At 44.5% G+C, this 23748-nt stretch overlaps 1 protein-coding gene across 1 annotated transcript in view; it reads right to left on the reverse strand.

Annotated features, from left to right (window-relative positions):
* Positions 1-22526, reverse strand: part of LOC126156790 (cilia- and flagella-associated protein 100-like) — a 169030-nt gene extending 146504 nt beyond the window's left edge. The window contains exon 1 of the mRNA XM_049916332.1: positions 22413-22526. Coding sequence (XP_049772289.1) covers positions 22413-22526 — 114 coding nt within the window. The remainder of the gene's footprint in view (positions 1-22412) is intronic.
* Positions 22527-23748: the final 1222 nt, after the last annotated feature.

Consider the following 23748-nt stretch of genomic DNA (forward strand, 5'->3'; position numbering starts at 1 on the left):
TCAGTCCACACAAAAGCACTATTTTTCTTAAGTAAATTATTCAAATGAGGACTATTAAAAACTTGGCCCTTGACGAATTTTCTATAGAACCCACACAAACCTAGAAAGGCTTTCAACTGTTTTCTATTTCTAGGAGCTGGACATCCCGATATTGCACTTAACTTTTCCGGATCCTTGCCAATACCGTTTGTAGTAATCACGTGCCCCAGAAACTTTATTTCCGATTTCACAAATTCACACTTCTTCCATTTAAGTGTCATTCCCCCTGCTTGTAGAACAACAAAAACTTTCTGTACTAACTCGCAATGCTCCTGCCATGTTTCTGTAGCAATCAGTAAATCGTCTACATAAATGGTTAACCGGGAACTCAGTTCTCTACCTAATACAAAGTCCAGTGCCCTAATAAATACTGCCACAGATGTGCTAAGCCCAAATGGCACTACTTTATACTGATAGCATTTCCCGGCGAATAGAAAAGCGGTATATTTACGGGATTCTTTACTCAGCGGGATTTGCCAGTATCCGGCGGTCATATCCAGACTGGTTAAATATTTTACGTTATAAAATTTTTGGAGCATTTCGTCCAGATTCTCAGGCCTATCTATTTCCTTCTTTACAATTTTGTTTAAAGTCCTAGCGTCGATAACTACTCTCACTCCCCCATCCCTTTTGTTCACTATGATAAGGGGACTATTATACTCGCTGTTACTTCGTTCGATTACCCCCCACTCTATCATCTTATCTATTTCCACTTGAACAGCCTGCTTTTTTGATATGGGTATCGAAAACGGTCTTACGAAGAAAGGTTTATGCTCTATTGTCTCAATCTGGTATTCAAAATTCTTAACTAGGCCAGGTCTGTCCGAAAATACGGGGCTGTTGCTATCTAAAATTTCAAGCAATTCTGCTTTCTGTTCGGGAGATATTCCCTCTAAATTTTCCACCATTCCCTTAAATTCATGCCCCTGCTTGTCACTCTCATTTAATAATTTCTGGACATGGTACACCTTGTACTTGTTTGTCAACTCATCATTCCCTTGGTCAATCTCCAACAACAAAGAATCAATTTCTGAATTTCTTTCCCAGTTCCCTCAAAATTTAATTCCAAATTCATAAATGTACTATTAATTTTGATCACTCCCTGGCTACAATCAATAATAACCTTTTCTTTATCCAACCAATCTATCCCCAAAATCATTTCAGTACTCAGGTCTGGCACAACCAAAAAATCGTGTTCAAAGTTTTGTCCTTTTATACTAAATTCAACCAAAATCTGGTTCTTTACCGGCTTGCTAGCCTTGCCAGTAGCCCCAACAATTTTTACACCTGTTACTGACATAATTACTAGCCCAGGCTTATCACAAATGTGTTCGAAAAATGATTGGGAAATTGCACTTAACTGAGACCCAGTATCAAGAAGTACCTGCAATTCCATGTTATAAATTTCAACTGGTATTATTGTTTGTTTCACCGTCGAATGTTTTTCATTATCGTGGTCTTCCTTGAGCAAATCCGGGTCGACGATAACATCGTCCCAAGATATGCTTTTAACATTCACTTCACATATATCTGGCGGTTTCTTTGGTTCCGGGAGTTCAAAGTCATTAATTACCTGAACTCTTTGCGAGATAAACCCTGAGTCGTCCGGTGGTTCTTTCTTTCTTTGTTCGGTCTCAACGTCTGGGTTTTGTTTTGACACTTCGTCATCGTTAGGTACAATATCGTACTTAACTGCATCTCCTTTGATTTCACTGATTTTTTCATACCCTCTTTCAGTAAAAGTATATTCACTTTCTTTTACACCGAAAAATTCATCTTCACTAGAGTCATCACTACTCTCCTCCTCCACATCTGATTCGCTTAAGTACGCTACTTTTGCACAATAAGGAAAGTTAGTATACTCAATTTTGTCTATATTAGCGTATCTTTCATCATCTGAACTATCGTAGGAATCCGACCATTCCGGATCGCTATCAGGTTCTAACATAAAAGCTTTTCTGAGACAGGCACTAAGTTCTTCCTCGGTATTGTCATCAGGCTTAGAATTTATTTCAATCTCCTCTTTTGGCAAAACGGTCTCATCATCAGCTTTATTTATCTCTACTGTGACTTCATATTCAGTGTAATCCTCGTGGACTTTAATTACTTTCAGGTAATCATCTGCCCCTTCTCCACGGTGCCTCTCGGTAGCAGCTTGTACTATTGGCGGATTGTTAGCAGAAGTTATTTCTTCGTCAATGCTGAGGATTTCATCCTCCAAATCCTTCCTATCATTAACCTTCCCCTTATCGGCAGCACGCGTACTTTGCGCGGTGCTATTTATTTTCCCCTCTTCAAATTTGGGCCACGTCACTTTATTGACGCCCCTATCATTTCCCTTTCTATTAACTAATTTCTTCGCTTCATACTTCTTCTTAAAATCCTCCCACTCACATTGCTTTAGGCCCTTGTACAGATCGTCGATCTGCACACGCCAATCAGTTACTTCTGCTAATTCATTATCGCCCTTTTCCTCATTGCAAACACTGCTAACCGCACCTCTCTGTGTATTCACAGTCTCATCTATTGTTCCCTTTGCCACGGAATTATCACCCGTAAAATTTTTATTATCTCTTACGGCTACTTTCGCACCTACTGCGGCCGTATTGCTAGCGGCTTCTCTCTGAACAGATGTTCCGCTAGGCTGGGCCGTTGCCCTCCGATGCTCCACTCGCCCGTTAACCTGGAGTATGCTGTGCGGCCGATATGACTCATGCTGGCTCGCACCTGACGCTTGTCTCGCCACAACACGTTGCGTCGTTTCACGCCTGTCTCTAACCTGTCTCATTACATTGCGGTCGGTCCGGTATCTTTTCTTAAATCGGGGCCGGTATGTATTGTCCGCTTCCGTTTGGCCCGCAACGTTCGCGGAAATTAGTTTCCCGCGCCGTTATTGTTTTGCGCGGTGTACTCTCGACCGCGACCTGGATAACTTCCTCTGCCTCTTCCTCTGCCTCTTCCTCTCTGTATCATATTGACGCGAAATCCATCGCCGTCATTTCTTTCGTCAAGGTTTCGGTTATTATGGTTACCAAAATTTTGATAATTGGCACGACTTTCGCGCCAATGGTCTTCGTCTTCGACCCTTTCTAGGAATACTTGGAAGCTGCGATGGTTGCTTCCTACATACCTCTTTGAATCTTCTGGGAGCTTTTTATACAGCTCCCAGATAATTTCTAAATCCGATCTCCGGCCTCTTAAATGTGTCAATTTTCGGTACCAATATTCGCAGAAATCTTTCAAAGAATTCCTGCCCCTGTTATCATGCTGTTTGGCCATGATAAATTCGCGCCATAAATGGTCCTGCTTTTGTTCAGACCAATATTCTTCCGTAAAACGTTGCCTGAATTCTTCGAACGTCATTCGTTCGGTATTTAAATTTATTCCCCAGCGCTTAGCGTCACCTGCTAAGGCGCTAATTACAACGTTTATCTTTGCCTGATCAGACAAGTGCTCAGGAAATACTCTCTCGCAATTTTTGATAAAATCTAACGGATGCCACCCGTTATGTTTCTTGGCTGGATCAAAGCGTTCCTCGCCTTCTAACAGCTTCGTAATTGGTGCGCCATTACAGACCACACCAGGCCTATCTTTAATTTTGCTCTCTAGATCGAAAATTTTGCCTTGAATTTTCGTACAATTTTGAACACATCTGGTTACTTTTTCACCTAATTCTTTTTCAGTGTCTACAACTACCTTTTTCAACTGAGATATTCCGTGTTGACATTCATTTACGATCTCAGTCTTAAGACCGAAAACTTTTTCGTCTACCTTAGTTTCAACCAGAGGTTCTACTTTCTCTTGGATGTTGAGAATTTCAACATCGAATCTACTATTAATGTTTCCAATTTCCTCCTGCATAGTATCCATATTTTTGTTAATAGTATCAATTTCAACTTTCAGAGTATTTACCACAGAACTTAAATTACCTACTTTTTTTTCTACTTGTTCTATTTGTTTACTAATTTTAATTCCCTGTCCTTCAACCTGTGCTTTAATTTGATCACTTTGGGTTTTGAGCTGCTCATCAACGTGTGTTTTAAGCTGATTAACCTGATTACCGACTTGTTTTTGAAGTTGCTCATTTTGTGTTTTTATCTGATTAACCTGATTGCTAACTTGTTTTTGAAGTTGTTCATTCTGTGTTTTTATCTGATGGCCCTGTGTTTTGAGCTGCTCGTCACGTGCGTTTTAAGCTGGTCATTCTGTCCTACAATTTGTTTGGTTAATTGTTCAAATAAGTCATTCATGCTTAAAATTTTTACACTGTTTTGTTCTACGGAATCCGTGTGTTCCGGTCCTACTTCATAAGTTTCTTTCGGTTCTTTCTTTATTTGCGGTGAATCAAATATGTCAGTGGATTCGTTCACGTACCCACTATCCTCTACAAAGTCACCCTCTTCTTCCTGTTTTGTCCCTTGCTGTGTTCGAGGCGATCGCGACATTTCAATCTGTTCGTTGACGTGTTCATGGTATTGTATGTACGCCAATTGTCTTCCGCTAACGCCATCTGTTATCTGGCCGCGTAAGCTCCTGCTACTGCCAGCCGCATTCTCCATTTCGCTTGGCACATCTATCCTGTCCCCGTTCCTGTCCATATTAAATGCCAATTACACCACTATTATACTTGACTCACACTGCAGTTTATTTTACTGAACTTTATTGCTATTCGTGCCACTGGACATCCACTGTTCGGTCTTTACTTTAGTGTATAACCGACAACAATTGGATGTCCTGTCACCGGGGAGCCACTTGTAACACTTCCGCCCTGTCGGACGTGCGTTAGCTCAATAAAGCCTGTACTGTAATAAGTTCACGGGCTTCACCTTGTAAACAAGGATTTAGTACATAAGTTGACCGCGTGTACCTAATGGAAGCAATTCGGACTTATTCAGTCAGTAACTACAGTGATGCGTCAAGCAAATGTAAAGTACAATTACGCGTTCGCATGGACAAGAAGTACACACAGTAGATACTACCAATGATTAATAATACGGTCGCCAGCCTAATTAGGCATTGAGTGAGTTTTTCCTTGTACAAGTGGTAGCATGTACAAGCATAATGACACGTAGTAATGTTGCGTTTTATGGCAAAATTTAGAACCAGAAAGAATCTACTGAACTAAGGTTTTCTTCTTTTGTACTAATTTATACGAGCTAAAATTACACAACACCACACAGCAATGATTACTACGAGCTGCACTTTGTATATTGATCAGACTGAAATCGGGCATAGATTACCCTAGAATCAGCAATTTTGAAAACACACATACAATGTCACTATTAAAATTGGAAAAAACACTGATACACTTAGGTTTAATATAGAAATTAATTTTACTGTTCAATTCTGATCAGTACACTTCAAAATGTGCAAGAATAGGCAAGAGAAGGGGGGGGGCCCTGAAACTGTTATGGTCGTTATACTGAAACTAGCAAGTCCTGAAGGTAAATTAACACTCAAAATTATCAATCTGTGGATAACTACTTTTCTTTTCTTAATTTTGAATTGATTAGTTATCATTCTTTCAGTCTCAAATGAATTAAATAACATTGCTAGCTCAATTCAAAATTTATCTTTCAATTTAATCACACTGTTGTTCTTTACTAACATCTGCGTTAACAAACATGAATTTAAACGTCTTTATAGCATAGATTAGTCTGCAGATGATTTATTACTAACTGTAAACTTTCAATTCGGGATACTCAGGTTGCACAATATGTGGTAAGGACCCTGTCTAGGTCAATGATAAGGATAAGTGACGGCTAAAGCAATTCTGGTAAAAGTCACGTTATTATTGAACAGTCAGAACAGTTTCAACACTGGTCCACACAGATACACTTCTAAAGATGAAATAAATGTTTGACCTGTGCACGTCGGTGCGGCGGATGGCGGGCAGCGAGATAGCGGGCAGCACAGCACACATACAAGCACGGCTAAGGCTCTCACTGTATCGGCACTTTCATTCTTCTTGGCGTCGTAATCTTTCCACTTTTGTGCCTAAGGATATAGCCATGCCAAGTAGTCGTCGGAATCGGCCCACCCGAGGCTTAATGGAATCCACTTTTCCTAGATAGCCTCCTCGGTACAGTACATGTTCCTTTGACCGATGCCCAACTCCGACTGTGTTTTACTGAGCCCGTTGTGCCGAACCGCGCCAGTGTGCGTTTTCCCGCGCTCGCCTGCATCCACCTTTTCCCGCGCCCCTACAGGTAGGGTATTCACCACAGGTTTTCTATTACACATATCCTAATGCACTACCTACGTATGGACCAAGTGTTTAAATTACAATTTTCACATTTTACAATAGTTTTAACATTAAATACATTTTCCTTTGGTTATCAAATCGCTTGAAATCTAACATAAATAATAACATTCATTTCAAGAGTTGTTTACAGTTTCTTTAACATGACACGAAAAGAAAAAGATCCAAAACAATATTTACATTATTTTACATAAATTCAGAAAGAAACATTTATCTAAATGCATAAAGAAAAAAAATTATTATAGGTACATTATTGTTACAACCTCAGAAGTTAAGTCCCATAGTGCTCAGAGTCATTTGAACCATTTTTCTGGATCATGGAGACCAACGCTAATTCATTCACTCGAAAATACGCAGGGCCCAATTTTCCTGTTTTTTCACGACCTTCAAAAACTCGCTCTCCGTGGTATCGCGCCAGCGGTGTTGCCTCTTTTAGTGGAGTTTACCTTCTCGCCCCTGGATCTGTGTTTCAAAGACGCACTTTGCGCAGTATTTTGTATATTCTCAGTAATTCATGTATAGTTGCATATATCATCTGCAGCGGTTCTCCAGTGAAGAAAAATTATTGGCTCCTCAAGATCATCTAATAAGAATAATATAATATAGTGTGTAATCCTTTCCTCCTCATAGAAAGCCCTTTTGACAACTGGGCATGTTGACATCAACCTTACTGTACAGTTAATCCCACATGAAGAGTATCATCAGCATTCAGCTGTCGTTCAGAAAACCTACAGCGACTGTGATAAATGCAGCACTAGAAGGAAACATAATCTATGCTCTCTGGTTCTCAGATTCTTGATATTTGATTCATCTAATAGACAAAATATAATTTTAAGAATAAATTAAACTACACTGTGTAGCACAATTAAAATTTTTTTTTCAAAACACAGTAATTGTCTCACATTGCCACACAGAAGTTTGAAATTTGGCTCAAAGCTACGCACAATCTTCCTCTGTAATTGTGCTAAGGCATGGCGCTCTCCCTCGTCACCTTTGTGCTTGCGACGCTTCAAACAGCAAGGTGTCACCTCCTGTGTAAAAAGGCCAGAGCACAGAAGTTCGTGTGGCGTGTAACGTGGATCAATGATGTCACACTAGCACCACATTTACCGCCCCCGGTAGCTGAGTGGTCAGCGCGATAGATTGTCACTCCTAAGGGCCCGGGTTCCATTCCCGGCTGGGTCGGAGATTTTCTCCGCTCAGGGACTGGGTGTTGTGTTGTCCTAATCATCATTATTTCATCTCCATCGACGCGCAAGTCGCCGAAGTGACGTCAGATCGAAAGACTTGCACCAGGCAAGTGGTCTTCCTTGACGGGAGGCCCTCGTCACACGCCATTATTATTATTAGCACCACATTTCACCACAATTCTTCCCAAGGCCACCGTGAACCTGTCACACAATGGAAATGTCATCACACCCAATGTTACCCCAATTTCACCCCTTTTGACGCTCTGCGAGATCAGACCCACGAAGCTCGGAGCTGAAATCACGCCGTTGTCTTAAGGGTGGCCGAGGAAACCATTTCAGACTCACCGTCGCTTATAATCGTCACGAAAAGGCCACAGGCGGTGGCGTAGAGGGTACTAATGAAACTGCCCCTTTCCTTGGGGAGATGATTTTCATACATTTCGCGATCGAAGAAGACAGTTCGCAAGCCGACGAGCAACAGGACGACGTTCTTGACAAGCTTTGACGCTGCTGACACCCCCGGACGTTTCAAACCATCTCTAAGGACAGTGGGACTGCATCCCTATCGAACGCATTCGCACCCATCTGAAGTGCAGCCCGATTGTAGTTCTTGCTCTCGTGTACAGGTTGGAACCGTTCAAAACCATTCGGCGAAATTTGAACGTGATACAAAGCAGCGAAGAATGCTTTTGCACTTTTAGCCTCCCTGTTTCGCACCCTTCTCGTGGCGCTTCTGAGCGGCGGTGTGTCTGAAATGTTTTCCTCGGTCACTCATAAGAAAACCACGTGACTTCAACACTGGACGTCTCTTTTCTGACCTCTTTATCAAAGGCCCGCCATAAGGGGTGAAATGTAGGTAAGAGTGGGTGTAACGACCTTCCCATTGTAGGATGCGTCCACGCTAAAGCCGGCCGGAGTGGCCGAGCGGTTCTAGGCGCTTCAGTCTGGAACCGCGCGACCGCTACGGTCGCAAGTTCAAATCCTGCCTCGGGCATGGATGTGTGTGAAGTCCTTAGGTTAGTTAGGTTTAAGTAGTACTAAGTTCTAGGGCACTGATGACTGCAGCTGTTAAGTCCCATAGTGCTCAGAGACATTTTCGTCCACGCTAAAATTGAGCAGAATTGTTGTGAAATTTGGTGCCAATGTGACATTAATATGTCGTGTCCCGAGAGGGAGTGAGATTGACACGAATTGTATTCAGGGGTCTTACCTCGTTCGATCTTCTCAAAGAGTAGAAGTAGGCGTGGGCAGCTTCTGTAACTCCGATATCTAGAAGGAGCAAGCTAACGCTAAGGTGCAGGATACGGAACTCCGTGAGCAGTGGTTACTGCTGCATGGTAGAATTCGTAAGATCCCTTACAGTCTGACAACTGAGAATCCCTACTGGCACTGTCTTGCACTACTTTCTGTCAGTTGAATCTCTGACTCTGGAATCTATCTCCGTGGTTGTTGCGGAGCCGACGCTAGCGTATGGTACTAAGTCCCCCACATCTGCCGTAGAACGACACAGGTTCTGTGTCGGTATGCTCAGCAGATCTCGACTGACTGTAGGGTCCTCCTGACCCCCTGTTTATACTACCTTCGTGCGTCATGGAAAGCTTCTAGAATGTTCTATACCTCCTCCCTGGAGGCTGACCACGTATTTGGTATATTTCCGTCATCATGTGATGTGAGAAAGCTACTTTGATCCCTGTTATGCATCCAGCTACAGCGTCCAGCTAGTCATGTCTCCTGGCGTCGCTTCGTCGGCGCTGGCCCTTATCTTCCACAAATACTGTGGCACTGCTTCCGTCCCGGAGCTTACGCCTAGCTGCCTTTCACGCTGAATAAGTCGTAATACATTTAATTTGTACTTGTCGCCGATTGAGATTCGTAGCAAATAACCGACCTTATACCTCACGTGAAATTCTGAGCTCTGGCTCTTTTTTTTTAACCACATGTCGACACCTTACCGTTTGAAGCGTCGACGAGTCCGAGAGTGAGGTCGCAGGGCGGCACACTTTCTCACCATTACAGAGGAAGCCAAATTTAAAAATTCTGCGTCGTAATGGGAGAAAGTTACGGGGCTTCGAAAAAGTGATCCTGTAATTGGGTTGCGCATTGTGATTTTCTTAGTTAGTACTTCTAAAGCATCGGTGAATTTCGTAAAAATGGTACTGTCCATAACTGTGCGTACGATTTTTTGTAGTTCTAAACGCAGAATGAAGTCGATTTATTAAAATAAAAGGAGAGGACAACCATTTCAATGGCACACGTTCAGCGACATAAGCACTTTGGTCATAGAGGTGGTGTTATCATCAGAAAGAAAGAAATTTAAGGCCAAGACTATGTGTCCCAGAGTTATTCGTTTTGTACAGGTTCATAACGCAAATTGATATATTTACCCTACACACGTATGATCTTATAGATAACGCGATTTAACAGCTCACCTGGGTTTTGAAGCACGCCTCCTGTTATCGCGTTGACGTCCTGCAAATCGCTACCACACAGTTGGCTCCTAATGAAAGGAAGAGGAAGATTGCATTGGGAACTATGTAGGGTGAATTTAGAGGATTAGACAATATTTTATAACCCGAGTCGACCCCATGCGTTACTATTTGATGCGAATAATGTACTGGTGCGTTGTCGTGCAGCAAACGGACAAAGTTATATACTTTCCAGAAATGCTGTATAGTTTTTACAGACATAATCTGAAAACAGCACACCATGGAAAGTCCCAAAAGACGTTCAGTATGCCATTCCCAGATGGCTTCGACGCCTCCGCTTTCTTGCGTATACTCAACAGACGACAGTAATAAGACAGACGCTGGTAGCAGTTAAAGCAGACCTGACGGCTTCGACACAGACAACGATGATTCCAACTGACGACTGACTACCCTTAACTCAAGAGGCATGGTCTCTCAGAGCGCGCCAGATTTTATTAAGTCGCTCTCGTAGGTCAGTTATGGCGAAATGGTTTTATACACGACCTACCCTCTTTTAATCACAGATCCAAGAAATTATTATTGTCAGTTACATTATCGCTCTGTTGCTGACGTGTTGTTCACGTGTGATGGGGTCTCCTAGACCGCGCTTCGCAAGCTAAGCGGCTGTTTTAATCAGTTCAGTACCAAATGTGTTCGCAATAATGTGACAATTTTACGCACTCTAAGTTTGATCAAGTCAGTGGATGGAGGATTATGTCAGTGACAGAAGAAGACAACGATTTTTCAATAGTCAGTGATCAGAATGCTGCTAGCGATCAGGAGGACCATTGAGAGAAAGGACTTCAGGACAATTGTGATGAGCATCTTTCTGTTTCTCCAACAAAATACTTATGAGTTAGGTCAGTTATGGCGAAATTGTTTTATACACGACCTACCCTACTTTAATCACCGAACCAAGAAATTATTATTGTCAGTTACATTATCGCTCTGTTGCTGACGTGTTGTTCACGTGTGATGGGGTCTCCCTGACAGCGCTTCGTAAGCTAAGCCATTAAAATTGCTACACCACGAAGATGACGTGATACAGACGCGAAATTTAACCGACAGGAAGAAGATGCTGTGAGAAGATGCTGTGAGAAGATGCTGTGATATGCAAATGATTAGCATTTCAGAGCATTCACACAAGGTTGGCGCAGGTCCGCATGGCTGTAATGGATCGTGCAGTCACGTCTCGATCCCTGAGTCAACAGATGCGGACGTTTGAAAGACAACAACCATCTGCACGAACAATTCGACGACGTTTGCAGCAGCACGGACTATCAGCTCGGAGATGTGGTTACCCTTGACGCTGCATCACAGACAGGAGCGCCTGCGATGGTGTACTCAACGACGAACCTGGGTGCGCGAATGGCAAAACGTCATTTTTTTGGATGAATACAGGTTCTGTTTACAGCATCATCATGGTCGCATCCTTGTTTGGTGACATCGCGGTGAACGCACATTGGAAACATGTATTCGTCCTCGCCATACTGGCGTATCACCCGGCGTGATGGTATGGGATGCCATTGATTACACGTGTCGGTCACCTCTTGTTCGCATTGACGGCACTTTGAACAGTGGACGTTGCATTTCAGATGTGTTACGACCCGTGGCTCTACCCTTCATTCGATCTCTGCGAAACCCTACATTTCAGCAGGATAATGCACGACCGAATGTTGCAGGTCCTGTACGGGCCTTTCTGGATACAGAAAATGTTCGACTGCTGCCCTGGCCAGTACATTTTCCAGATCTCTCACCAATTGAAAACGTCTGGTCAATGGTGGCCGAGAAACTGGCTCATCACAATACACCAGTCACTACTCTTGACGAGCTGTGGTATCGTGTTGAAGCTGCATGGGCAGCTACGCCTGTACACGCCATCCACGCTATGTTTGACTCAATGTACAGGCGTATCAAGGCCGTTATTACGGCCAGAGGTGGTTGTTCTGGGTACTGATTTCCCAGGATCTATGCACCCAAATTGCGTGGAAATGTAAATACATGTCAGTTCTAGTATAATATATTTGTCCAATGAATACCCGTTTATGATTTGCATTTCTTCTTGGTGTAGCAATTTTAATGGTCAGTAGTGTAGTTAAAACTAAATGTGTTCTGAGTGATGGCAAAGAAAAATGTAGATCTCAATATTGAATGTTAATTAGTTTTATGTGAAAATTTGCTTTCTACAGAGATACCACAATTTTTAAGAACGTAAAATTCATTTCTCTAACAGTTCATTTGTGTGTATTATTGAGGAAGCTTCACAAAAGTATGTGATTTTGCGTGATACAAAAATGAAATACTGCTGGCCTTATTTAGCGCAATACAGTCAACAAGGAGTATTTAAATAACACTTATGTACTTGTAACCATAAATTTTATACAACTTAAATTAAATTTTCAAATGATTTACAGCTTAAATCTTGGTTTAAAGATAGGAGCCCCGGAGATCACACCTCGTAGTATACGTTACGGGAAAGTCCCCTCGTGGATTAAGGGCTAGAATAGCTCATTCTGACTGATAGAAATTGACTAGAATAGCTTGAACGTACATAGAATTAACAGAAAGTCAAAATGAGTAATAAGAATAGTTAGTAAATAATATAATGACACAAACAGTGTACAGCAACACTAACATGTAGTAGTTACAGCGCGTTTGTATTAGAAAAATTAACAGAAGTGTAGTACCAGACGCACACAAGGCTCTACAATAGGCATTTATAATGTTTTCTGTGCTGGAGCAGCTCAAAGCTCTATGCTGCGATGCTCGTTCACAGATGGACAGTGGAACTGAGAGAGGGTGTTGCTACCCAAGAGCGAGCAGTTCAGTCTCATACTGAGGCCTTCGTCCCTGGATATCTTTGGTGGTGGTGGTCTTCTAAGCCTCACACTTTCCTAACTATTGTTATTACTCTCTTCTTGAATGCAAACATTGTTAAACTTGCACTTCCTTATTTCTTAATTTTAGTAAGTGTGAGACGCTGCAATTACAGAAAACTAGGAACAGTAGATAACTGCTACTGGTCCGCCCTGCGTCCACATGGCCGGACGCAGCAACTAGAACGGCGCTGAGCAGCGCAAGAATGTGCAGAATGGAGCAAAATGCTCGTAGGTGCGCAGCATTGTACCGATGTGCGACCGCAATAACGGTGGGAAATGAGAAACGCCGTCCAAATAGAGCCGCGCGAAAACGAACCATTTACTTTCACGCACCGATACTGCGCTAAACTTGTTCGTTGTTGTGCAGAGCGATGCGGTTTGACGTCCACGCCAGACGCGCCGCACTGCGCCAAACCTCTTTCCTTGTTTTGGCGCAGCCTGTGTGGGGTATCTCGCGCAAATTAACGTGGCACCAGCACGGGAAAGCATTCTCGTCCTGAACACCGGGCGACTCCACTCCGTCGTTCCGGAGAGGTAGCCGCCTCAGTTGACGGTTGTCTGCCGACATGCACAGTTGGGAGCAATCTCCTTGTCTCTTTCCAACATTGCACAGTACCACTGCCGTGGAGCACCATAGTTGCAAGAAAAGTTCTTCAAAATCAGGCACGTGTGATTATATGCAACACCATTACACTTTTGTGGAAAGAGACAAAATCTCACGATACTGTGCTGTAGAGGCTTGCACGAACCACTAGCTATTTGAATCACACGATAAAGAGATTAAAAAAGAAGGAGTGAAACTTAGCTGCAAGTGCTTCCCAAAGTTCCACTACTTCAGAAGAGACACGGAAGGAGGACAAGAAAACTGAAATAATTTTGACGAACAGGCTGTGAGGCAACTGACAAATAATTTCCTCCTGACTCCTATTTTTTATTTTACATTGTCAGTATCGGAGCAGGCACCATTGTCCGCTTCTCAACATTTTTACCCCTTTTCTGTTTTATGAGACTTCCTTCTGGCAACAAGAAGCTGGACTTTTTTATGTGGTTGACCCTATGTTTACGAGACTATTTATTTTTCTGTACTCTAGTGAGAAACTATTGACTTTGAAAACCTATATTGATTAAATGATTGGTCATGCTGACGTAACTTCTTAATACCATCGCTTGCTGGCTCACTAGCTGTAGGCCACAAATTATGCGGGATTTGCGGCTGCACGTAGGTTACAGCTGTCGAACTGCACCACGCCTTCCGTTTGGTTGTCATTCACAACGGAGCTCCTACCACGCACTACTGCTCAGTCTGTTCAGGTATAGGCCAAGTTATTTTATGCATGCTCGAACAGTTTTCCGCCCAGCTTTAAGTTATTCATGTAGCTGGCAGCACAACAATGCACAGTGGCGGAAAAAAGTGTCTCCGTACAGCGCAATCAACAGCTTATGTATCAACTTGGCGTTTTCCCTGTTCAAAAAAGGTAGGAAGACGGATGTATCAGCCCGTCGAAGATGAAGTCAGTGAGGAGGAGTAAAACGTCGAATTGTGGAAGAAAGCAGATGTGGCCTTTCAGAGAATCCATCCCGGAATTTTTCTTAAGCGATTTAGGAATGTTATGTGCTGCACCACTGCTTTGTAATTTGGCATTTGTTATTGGCCAATTAAGAAATTGGACAGCTGTAGGCTTTAGAGAGGCCAAGCCGATGGGAAGCTGGCAAGCACGGTGTCTCTCAAACCATGGGTGGGCCGAGCCATCCCGTTTCAGCCCCGCAGTGTCTATCACCGCTTGCAGCCAACCCCGAGAGGTACTCCACGACAGTCATCGACCTGATGCGTGTTATCCAGTCTGCTGTTATTAGATGCCACCTCCAATAACTGCAAAACTATCAATTGCGTGGAGGCTTCACTCCGTTCCATTGGGCAATGGGAGGGGGGGGGGGGGAGGTGGCACCTATCAACTTCAGGCTGCCTACCTGCTATCTGCAAGTCCATTGTCCACACCTGGCTCTGACTACGTAGTAGCTGGACCACCGTCTCCCTGTGTGGTTACACTCTGCTGCTGTAGACTCTCCTGTGCAAGGCGCTGTCATTGCACGTTAACAAATTGTTCCGGTCTATTATGCCGTGGTCAAATGGATTTCACTTTAAAACCCGACGTTTCGTCCCCATCTGCGGAGGACATAGGGGGATCGTAGTTTTGTTGAATGTCCGATTCACACCCTGGATCACTACTGACTACAGCAAAGTTCCGCTTCAGCGAGCTTGTGCCCAGTGGCGTAACATCACATGTTTTGAATACGCGAGCGCAATTGGCCATCGTTGGCTGCCATCATTCGCTGTTGCTATCATCCCATGGTAGAAGACTGGTACACATTTTTTACAGCACCGAAATCCAAATGTCATTCAGTTTCAAGCCCTCCTCCTTCCTACTGAAATTCCTGGGGTGTTTTGCAGTCTCCATGGCCTCTCTGTATAGCCTTTCATGGTATCCGCTTGTGGCTGCCAGTAGCTGAGTCCTATCCAAATGAATGTGATGGTCTCCTGGCTGGAAAGCATGTAGCGCAACAGCTGGTCTGTCAATCTCCTCTCTTCTGCAATTGCCCTTATGTTCTTCGAGTCGTTTTTTGACAGTTTTGTAGTTTTCCGAAAACTCATGCACAGAGGCTGTTATCTACAAAGGGATTCGAACGACCACCCACAACATTGGCGGACAGAGCAAGGAAAATCTGCGAACCAGAGCTGCTCGACGCAGAATTAAGACATCTCACCAATGCACTGCTCAATAATGTTAATCGTTCAAGAGTGAAAGGAGCGTTAAGACCACCGCGTAGGAATTATAGCGAGGCTCAAGCGCCGGTGAAATCGAAAGCTTTCCTACTATTCATTAAGGACGTGACTGACCACACAAGAAAAATCCTGAAAATGGAGGACATGGTGGTAATCTACATACCAACACGGTAGATACAAGCTCACCTAAAATGACAAACTGCCTATTGGCTTCTGTCTCGGGTTCTTCGGCCGACGTTCATCTAATGATTTTTCTGACGTTTCGCCAGCACGAGTGACTGGCATTGTCAAAGTTTCACCCTCCATTGCCGGTGGTGAACTGGAGCCGAGCTCGCGGCCGCAGACTATATGTACCTGGCGCGCCAACGTCCGAGGGCTTCTCCGCGGTCATTTCCGGTGCGGTTCTCCTCTTGCTACCTGCGACGGTCGTTCGATGCAGTACGGGAAGCCAGGACCCGTTTACCTTAAGGCTTTCCTCTTTCTTGTTGAAACTGTTCGCGTGTTTTTGGATTTCTACAGCTTCTCTGAACAAGCGCGTGTGATAGTGCTTCTCTACAGCCAGAACTTCGGTGTCGGCGAATTTTATTACGTGGTCGGTCTCATTCAGTGCGTGCTCTGCCACGGCCGATTTCTCCACCTGCCCCAACCTGCAATGTCGCTTATGCTCTTTGATCCTGGTGTTAATTGATCGTCCAGTCATTCCGACATAAACTTTTCCGCATGTGCATGGTATACGGTATATTCCCGACATTGCAAGTGGGTCTCTTTTCTCCTTCGCCGATCTAAGACACTCTTTGATCTTCCTTGTCGGTTGGAAAAACGTCTTTACGCCATGTTTGCGCAATATACGGCCGATTCTGTCCGTCACTCTGGGAATGTATGGCAGAAAGGCTGTACCCGACATTTCTTTTTCTGGTTCCTTACTTCGCCGAGTGTTTGGCTCTGTTACACTTCTAATGTAATTTGTGGAGTACCCATTGCTCCTCAGAACAGTTTCCAGGTGTTGCATTTCTCGTTTGAGGTGTTGCGGCTCACATATTCGTCCTGCTCTCGTTACGAGCGTACTAATCATGCCTCTTTTCTGGCTCGGGTGGTGGTTTGACAGTTTGTGAAGGTATCGGTCCGTGTGTGTCGGTTTTCGATACACGCTGTGTCCCAGGTTTTCGCCTTCCCTTGTGACCAGCACATCTAGAAATGGCAGTTTCTTGTCCTTTTCTACTTCCATGGTAAATGTTATGTATGCATGGAGGCTGTTCAAGTGTCTTAGGAAGTCACCGAGCTGTTCTTCATCATGGCTCCACACCACGAAAGTATCATCGACGAACCTGTACCACACCTTAGGTTTGCAAGTCGCCGAGTCCAGTGCCTGTGCTTCGAATTGTTCCATGAAGAAGTTGGCCACCACTGGACTGAGAGGACTACCCATGGCGACGCCTTCCAGCTGTTCGTAGAAATCGCCATTCCACGTGAAATAGCTCGTGGTGAGACATGCATGGAAGAGCCTTTTGATGTCTTGCGGGAACATGGAACCGATGTGCTCCAGAGCGTCACTGAGTGTCACTTTCGTAAATAGCGAAACAACATCAAAGCTGACCAGGATGTCGTTTGGTGCAAGTTTCAGCTTCTTCAGCTTCTCAATGAAATGTCCTGAGTCCTTAATGTATGTGTCGGTCTTCCCCACGTGTGGCTGGAGCAGAGAGGCCAAGTGTTTTGCCAGTTTATACGTTGGTGAGCCAGGAGCGCTAACGATCGGTCTCAGTGGAACGTTGTTCTTATGGATCTTGGGCAATCCATACAGCCGAGGTGGTAGGGCTTCCGTATTGCGCAGGTTTCTCTGTATGTCCGCCGGCAGAGAAGACGCCTTGATTAATCGATTCGTATTCCGAGTGATACGCTGCGTCGGATCTGCGCTTAGTTTTCGGTACGTCGTCGGATCTAATAGGTCTCGGATCTTTTGCTCATAATCTTCGGTTTTCATTACGACGGTCGCATTCCCCTTATCGGCAGGCAGTACCAATATACTCTTGTCGGCGTTGAGATTCTTAATGGTTTGTACCTCTTCTTTCTTCAGGTTGCAAGTTGGTGGTTTTGCTCGGCGCAGTATCCTGGCTGTTTCCGTGCGTATTTCCTCTGCCCTTTCACAAGGAAGGGTCCGAATGGCTGCTTCGGTGTTGGCAATGATGTCCTCCATAGGTATAGTTCTCGGGACGATAGCGAAATTCCCTCCTTTTTGAAGAACAGACACTTCCTCTTCGGACAATTGTCGTTCAGTGAGGTTGACCACTGTGTGTGACATGTGGGGAATCGCCTTGTTGGTCTGCTTCCGGCATCTTTCAAACTTTTTCTTCTGCCGCTCGGTGCAGCGCTCGAGTTCGTTCTGCATGCTCCTGTGAGTGATGCTGTCGATCTTGTCCCAGTCGTCTCGATGCATTCTGCTACTTAGTTGATAGAAAATGTCCAGAAGTTCCTGATCCGTTCTTGCCAAGTCTACCTAAAATGTTCGCCAGCCGCTGGAAAAAGCTGGAGTTTATAGGATCCCGTTTAGTTGTGGGGAGGTGTACGTGGGTAGTACAAAAATAACAGCGGACGACGGCAGTCGACAACGGTCAATTGCGCTCTCGTATTCAAAATGAGGCCTACGAGGAAGACAGGCTGCAGCGGGTACGTCACGAAGGTAGTCCTGAGCTCGCTCGCTCAGCTCAGCAGACAAAATAAGTTTCTAAACCTGTTAACCTGCAGTTGGGCGTGTAAGTACTAACGAGAATTGCATCTTCCACTGGAGTCTGCTATTATGAAGACTTACTGATTAACAGTACTGCAGCAAAATTTAATATAAGATCAATACTCGGCCGCGCGGGATTAGCTGAGCGGTCTCAGGCGCTGGAGTCATAGACTGTGCGGCTGGTCCCGGCGGAGGTTCGAGTTCTCCCTAGGGCATGGGTGTGTGTGGTTGTCCTTAGGATAATTTAGGTTAAGTAGTGTGTAAGCTTAGGGACTGATGACCTTAGCAGTTAAGTCCCATAAGATTTCACACACATTTGAACATTTTGATCAATACTCGATATAAATGGTATAACGGCTTGTTTATAGCTTTTAGTCTCTTCTGCTTAACAATACTCATTACATGCTGGAAGTAGTGCCTTATGCAACTGATAATAATTTTAGCATGACTTTATTTTATTGTACGCCAGTACAGCCTTAACAAATTATAAGTAGGCCCATGGACTTCCCATCATTATAGGACTAATAACAGTAAGATTCCATGATAGCGGATTCCAGTAGAAGATTCAGTTTTCGTTTGTACGGACACGCCTAGTCACGAGTTAAGAGGTGTAGAAACGTAGTTTGTCTGCTGATTTGAGCGAGCGAGCGAGCGCAGGAGTATCTTCGTGACGTACGCGCAGCGGCCTGTCTTCCTCGTAGGCCACGATTCAAAACATGTGACGTCACGCCACTGCGCGGAAGCTCGCTGAAGCGGAATTTTGCTGTTGTCAATAGCGAGTCAGGGCGTGAATTCAAGAAAACTAAGATTCCCTCTTGAAAATGTCCTCCGCAGATGGGGACAAAACGTCGGATGTTAAAGTAAAATCTATTCGACCATGGCATAATAGCCCGGAACATTTTATTTATTGTGACATTTCCGCCTGGAAAGTTTACATTTTAAAACTGTCGTTGTAGCCTGCACTGGGGTCTTTAGTTCCTCTCCGTGTGCTGTGGTGCTTCCTGTACTGAGTTGCACATCTGTGCCGCACGGCGTGACCTACTTTCTATGACGCTCACCATATCTGCGTGCTAGCCCCCGGATGGGGCCTGTTGTGCAGCTTCACTTGCCTAGGTGCTGACCACGTAACTTCGCACCGCCGCCGCCTGCTCTGCGTGGCTAGGCTGTGTCTTGGCCTCCTCATGAGGCTGTGTGCTGAGGTCAGCACACTCCATGTCGTACAGGGTCAGCTTGCATCCTAGGTTGCTGACCACAGCACGGTGTATAAGTTGCGGCTTCTCTTTCAAAAGAACGAACTTGGCGGTAAGGGTGGCAGAAATTTAAATGGCTACCTGACTTCAGACTCTCAATTACCAAGTGCATTTAACCGTACCTATTAATCTTTTGCTGTCTTGACCGTGGCCTCATCTATTCTAATATGAGTTTCTGACTATTAATTAAAAGGTTGTAGGAGGCAACAGGGGAATACTATGGACCAGAAGTCGGACAGATCTTTTAAAATCTTGCATATGTTTCCATAATGTTAGGTAGCTTGTTACAATTAAATTATCGGATTCCACACGCAAAGAATTACCGCAAAACTGACATAGTAAACGTCTTGCTGCAGGACAAGATAAAGGGAACAATTTTCAACATAAACGAGCTTCCTGTTAACTTGTTCAGCCTTTGATCAGAGAAAGAGTGTGTGTTTACACTGAGAGATAAATGGTAATTATTATTATCCACGAGAAAAAAAATGGTTCAAATGGCTCTGAGCACTATGGGACTTAACAGCTGAGGTCATCAGTCCCCTAGAACTTAGAACTAGTTAAACCTAACTAACCTAAGGACATCACACACATCCATGCCTGACTCAGGATTCGAACCTGCGACCGTAGCGGTCTCGCGGTTCCAGACTGACGCGCCTAGAACCGCACTGCCACACCGGCCGGCTATCCACGAGAAAGAATAAACTGAAGCCCAGGCAGAGGCAGTATACTGTATTATGGAACAAGCATGGTTAGGTTCGTCGCGCCTACCTATCGATATGAAACCAGCTGCATTTGTGATGGTTCACGACCGAAATAATAGCGGTTGCGTTGCCTTTAATGCGAAGCAGCTGGAACCGAACTGTAAGGCCCACAGCTGCTACTGATAACAGAACGCAAGCACAAAGACATACAAATGGCGGCAGCTTCTGCACTACTGAACTCCACGGAGCTACTCCCACTAACCAATGCAGCCAACCGAGGACGAGAGGGCCTCTCCCGTCAGTTTTTTTTTTTTTACTGAGAATGTCGCAAACCAGTAAGCGCCCGCCGGCAAAAAGAGTCGTAACCAACCTAACCGGAGTGAGGGTTAAGTTTTCTTCTGGCGCGCAAGGCCTGGTCTCACGCTTCTGAAGTTGGTTCCCTGGAGTGGCGCCAATTCGTCGAAAGGGAAGGGGTAGAGTGGTGTCCCTCCGCCACGTGGAAGCCGTGGTCTTGAATAACGGCTCGAACAGCCTTTGTGGCTGTTCGCCATATTGCAAACTATTAGGAAATTTAAATCAAGGCTGGGAAAATTACTCCACCCCACGAGACAACAGCCTTCAGGTTAGACAAGCTTACGGTGATAACTGCCTGCCGGGGAAAAATAGTTTGCTATGTTTTAAATGACGAGTAATTTCATAGTCTTTCTGAACATTAATCTAATCTAACTTTGTGGTGCATCAAATGGTTCATAAATTTGCTTGTAGTCTGAATCTACTGTCAGAAAAGTAAAATATATTTTGTTATGACACACTCACTTTGTGAGAAAGGCTGGACAGGGTGGCTGTCGTTCCTACTACACACTTTGTGGTAGGCTACAGAAAAGTTTCCGCTCTACAAAGCTAACATTACGACTGCTTCACTTTACCCACGGAATAAATAAACCAGTGTCTTTACTACTCCCATGACTTGTCATCGGACGTCCATCTGGCTCCACGCACCTGCTGCGCTGCAGATCAACCTATAATGCCACATCAGATTGTAGCGAGGTGAATAACTACATTCGCCCCCCTAAACGACGCTACATACCGAAAATGTAGATCTTTAAAATGAAAGGAACACCCTTAGCTGCTTACAGGCGTTGACATCCGTCAACTGGGACAGATGAAAATGTGTGCCCCGACCGGGACTCGAACCCGGGATCTCCTGCTTACATGGCAGACGATCTATCCATCTGAGCCCCCGAGGACACAGAGGATAGTGCGACTGCAGGGATTTATTTCTGACACGCCTCTCGCGAAACCCACATTCTCAACGTATTGTCCCGCCGGCCGAAGTGGCCGTGCGGTTAAAGGCGCTGCAGCCTGGAACCGCAAGACCGCTACGGTCGCAGGTTCGAATCCTGCCTCGGGCATGGATGTTTGTGATGTCTTTAGGTTAGTTAGGTTTAACTAGTTCTAAGTTCTAGGGGACTGATGACCTGAGCAGTTGAGTCCCATAGTGCTCAGAGCCATTTTTTTTCAACGTATTGTCCCGCATTACATTCGTAGTGCCCCCGCCCATTGTACTCATTACTCGCGCGCGTTGCCGATTCCCGTAAGAGTTCGGGCACTGTTTGTGCATTAGCACAGAAGCTAAGGGTGTTCATTTCATTGTAATTTCATTCTAACGAGCTGCATGGTCACCGATGGTATCTGTTCTTTCGGACATGTCCGAAAGAGCAGATACCCTCTTAGTGTATATAAATGTAGATCTTGCTAACGGAGGGGGAACTGACTCAGCGTCCTCCCGAATGCGATTGCAGTGTCTTATCAATGCGTCACTTCATTCAGTGTTCAACAACAGAAAACTCGGTTTCCATCCTTTCAGTACGGTTTGCTACTTCGCAATTCATACTCGAACGGCATTCCGAGAAGGAATAGTGCGGTAAATAGTAAACAGCGCACAGTACAAGGAGCATATGACGGCTGCTCGATGCAGAACTTCAAGTCATTCTTCATCGCTGCTTCTGATAATACGAAAATGATTGACGGCGCTCGTATTGACACGAGCTTCGTGCGTATGTTTTAAGGAACAAATAGTTCACTAAAATAATGTATCACTTACAAATAATGTATGACTTACCTGTAGGAGGAAATGCTCGTCGTCCGGTGGCAGCCAAAACGGCTTCAGGGTTTCGGGGATCGCGGTGACATTGCCTTTCGGCGGCACGGTGGGACTTTGGCCAGTGAGCGGCATGTTCACGAGGAAAGCTCCAAGTCAGTTGCGGGGAGAAACATCCAGTGATACAGTGCCCCACACTCGCGTCGGTAAAACCTGTATTAATATCAAAGAAACGTCTGAATGTACATTAAACTGATGGTGGGTACAGACATGGATAGCACTAGCACACCCTCAGAAGTACAGGGGAAATAACACAACTGAACTCCAAAGTACACCGATTTTAATGTTTCCGACAAATAAGCCCAAAGTACGCTATGTGAAGAAATAAATCGTGAGGACCTTAAATGTTATTGCAAAAGTCACCAGCATGTAACTCATAACATACAAGGTTCCCTTTTACAGCTATTACAGAATTAATCTATTAAGGACTCATGCGATCTTTCAGTTTTCATTGGTGAATTTCATTATTTACCAGTTCTTCGGTTTGCAGCTGAGTTGGACAGATTGTAAAAACTGTTGAACAAAAGTGTAAGGAACAGAAGCGTTGAAACTCCACTCAAGCAACCAACTACTTATAAATCAATTGTTACCTAATACTGTCTCGTCTTCGAGCATGAACTAAAAGACGAAGAGACCAGCATTATGGTGCAAGAGATTTATCTTCTGAGACAGTGTAATAAACGAAGCAATGGAGATCAAAGCAATGAGTAATTTAATTGAGAAGTATAAAGCCTTTAATTTAAGCAAAGCGAGGGATCTGGCTCTCCGTTTGTTTTAAACACTACGTAAAACATTAGGATACTCTCTCTTTCTCTTAAAGTCTCCTTTTTTCGTTCTGGATGGGTGGTGGTGGAGGGGGGGGGGGGTCATCAGCCTTGCGGTCCACCACGAATTCCTCTCCTGTGCCAAACTTTTCATCTCAGGGTAGCTCCTTCATCCTACGTCGTCAGTTATTTGCTAGATATATTCCAATCTGTGCAGTTCTCTACAGTTTTTACCTTCGACAGCCCCCTCTAACACCATGGCAGTTATTGCATGATGTAACACATGTCTTATCATCTCGTACCTTCTTCTTGTCCTACGGTCGCAGGTTCGAATCTTGCCTCGGGCATGGATGTGTGTGATGTCCTTAGGTTAGTTAGGTTTAAGTAGTTCTAAGTTCTAGGGGACTGATGGCCACAGATGTTAAGTCCCATAGTGCTCAGAGCCATTTGAACCATTTTTTTTTCTTCTTGTCACCATCTTCCACACGTTCTTTTCTTCGCCGCTTCTACTGTGAACCTCCTCATTCCTTACT

Source organism: Schistocerca cancellata, chromosome 2 (genome assembly GCF_023864275.1).
Source record: "Schistocerca cancellata isolate TAMUIC-IGC-003103 chromosome 2, iqSchCanc2.1, whole genome shotgun sequence".
NCBI lineage: Eukaryota > Metazoa > Arthropoda > Insecta > Orthoptera > Acrididae > Schistocerca > Schistocerca cancellata.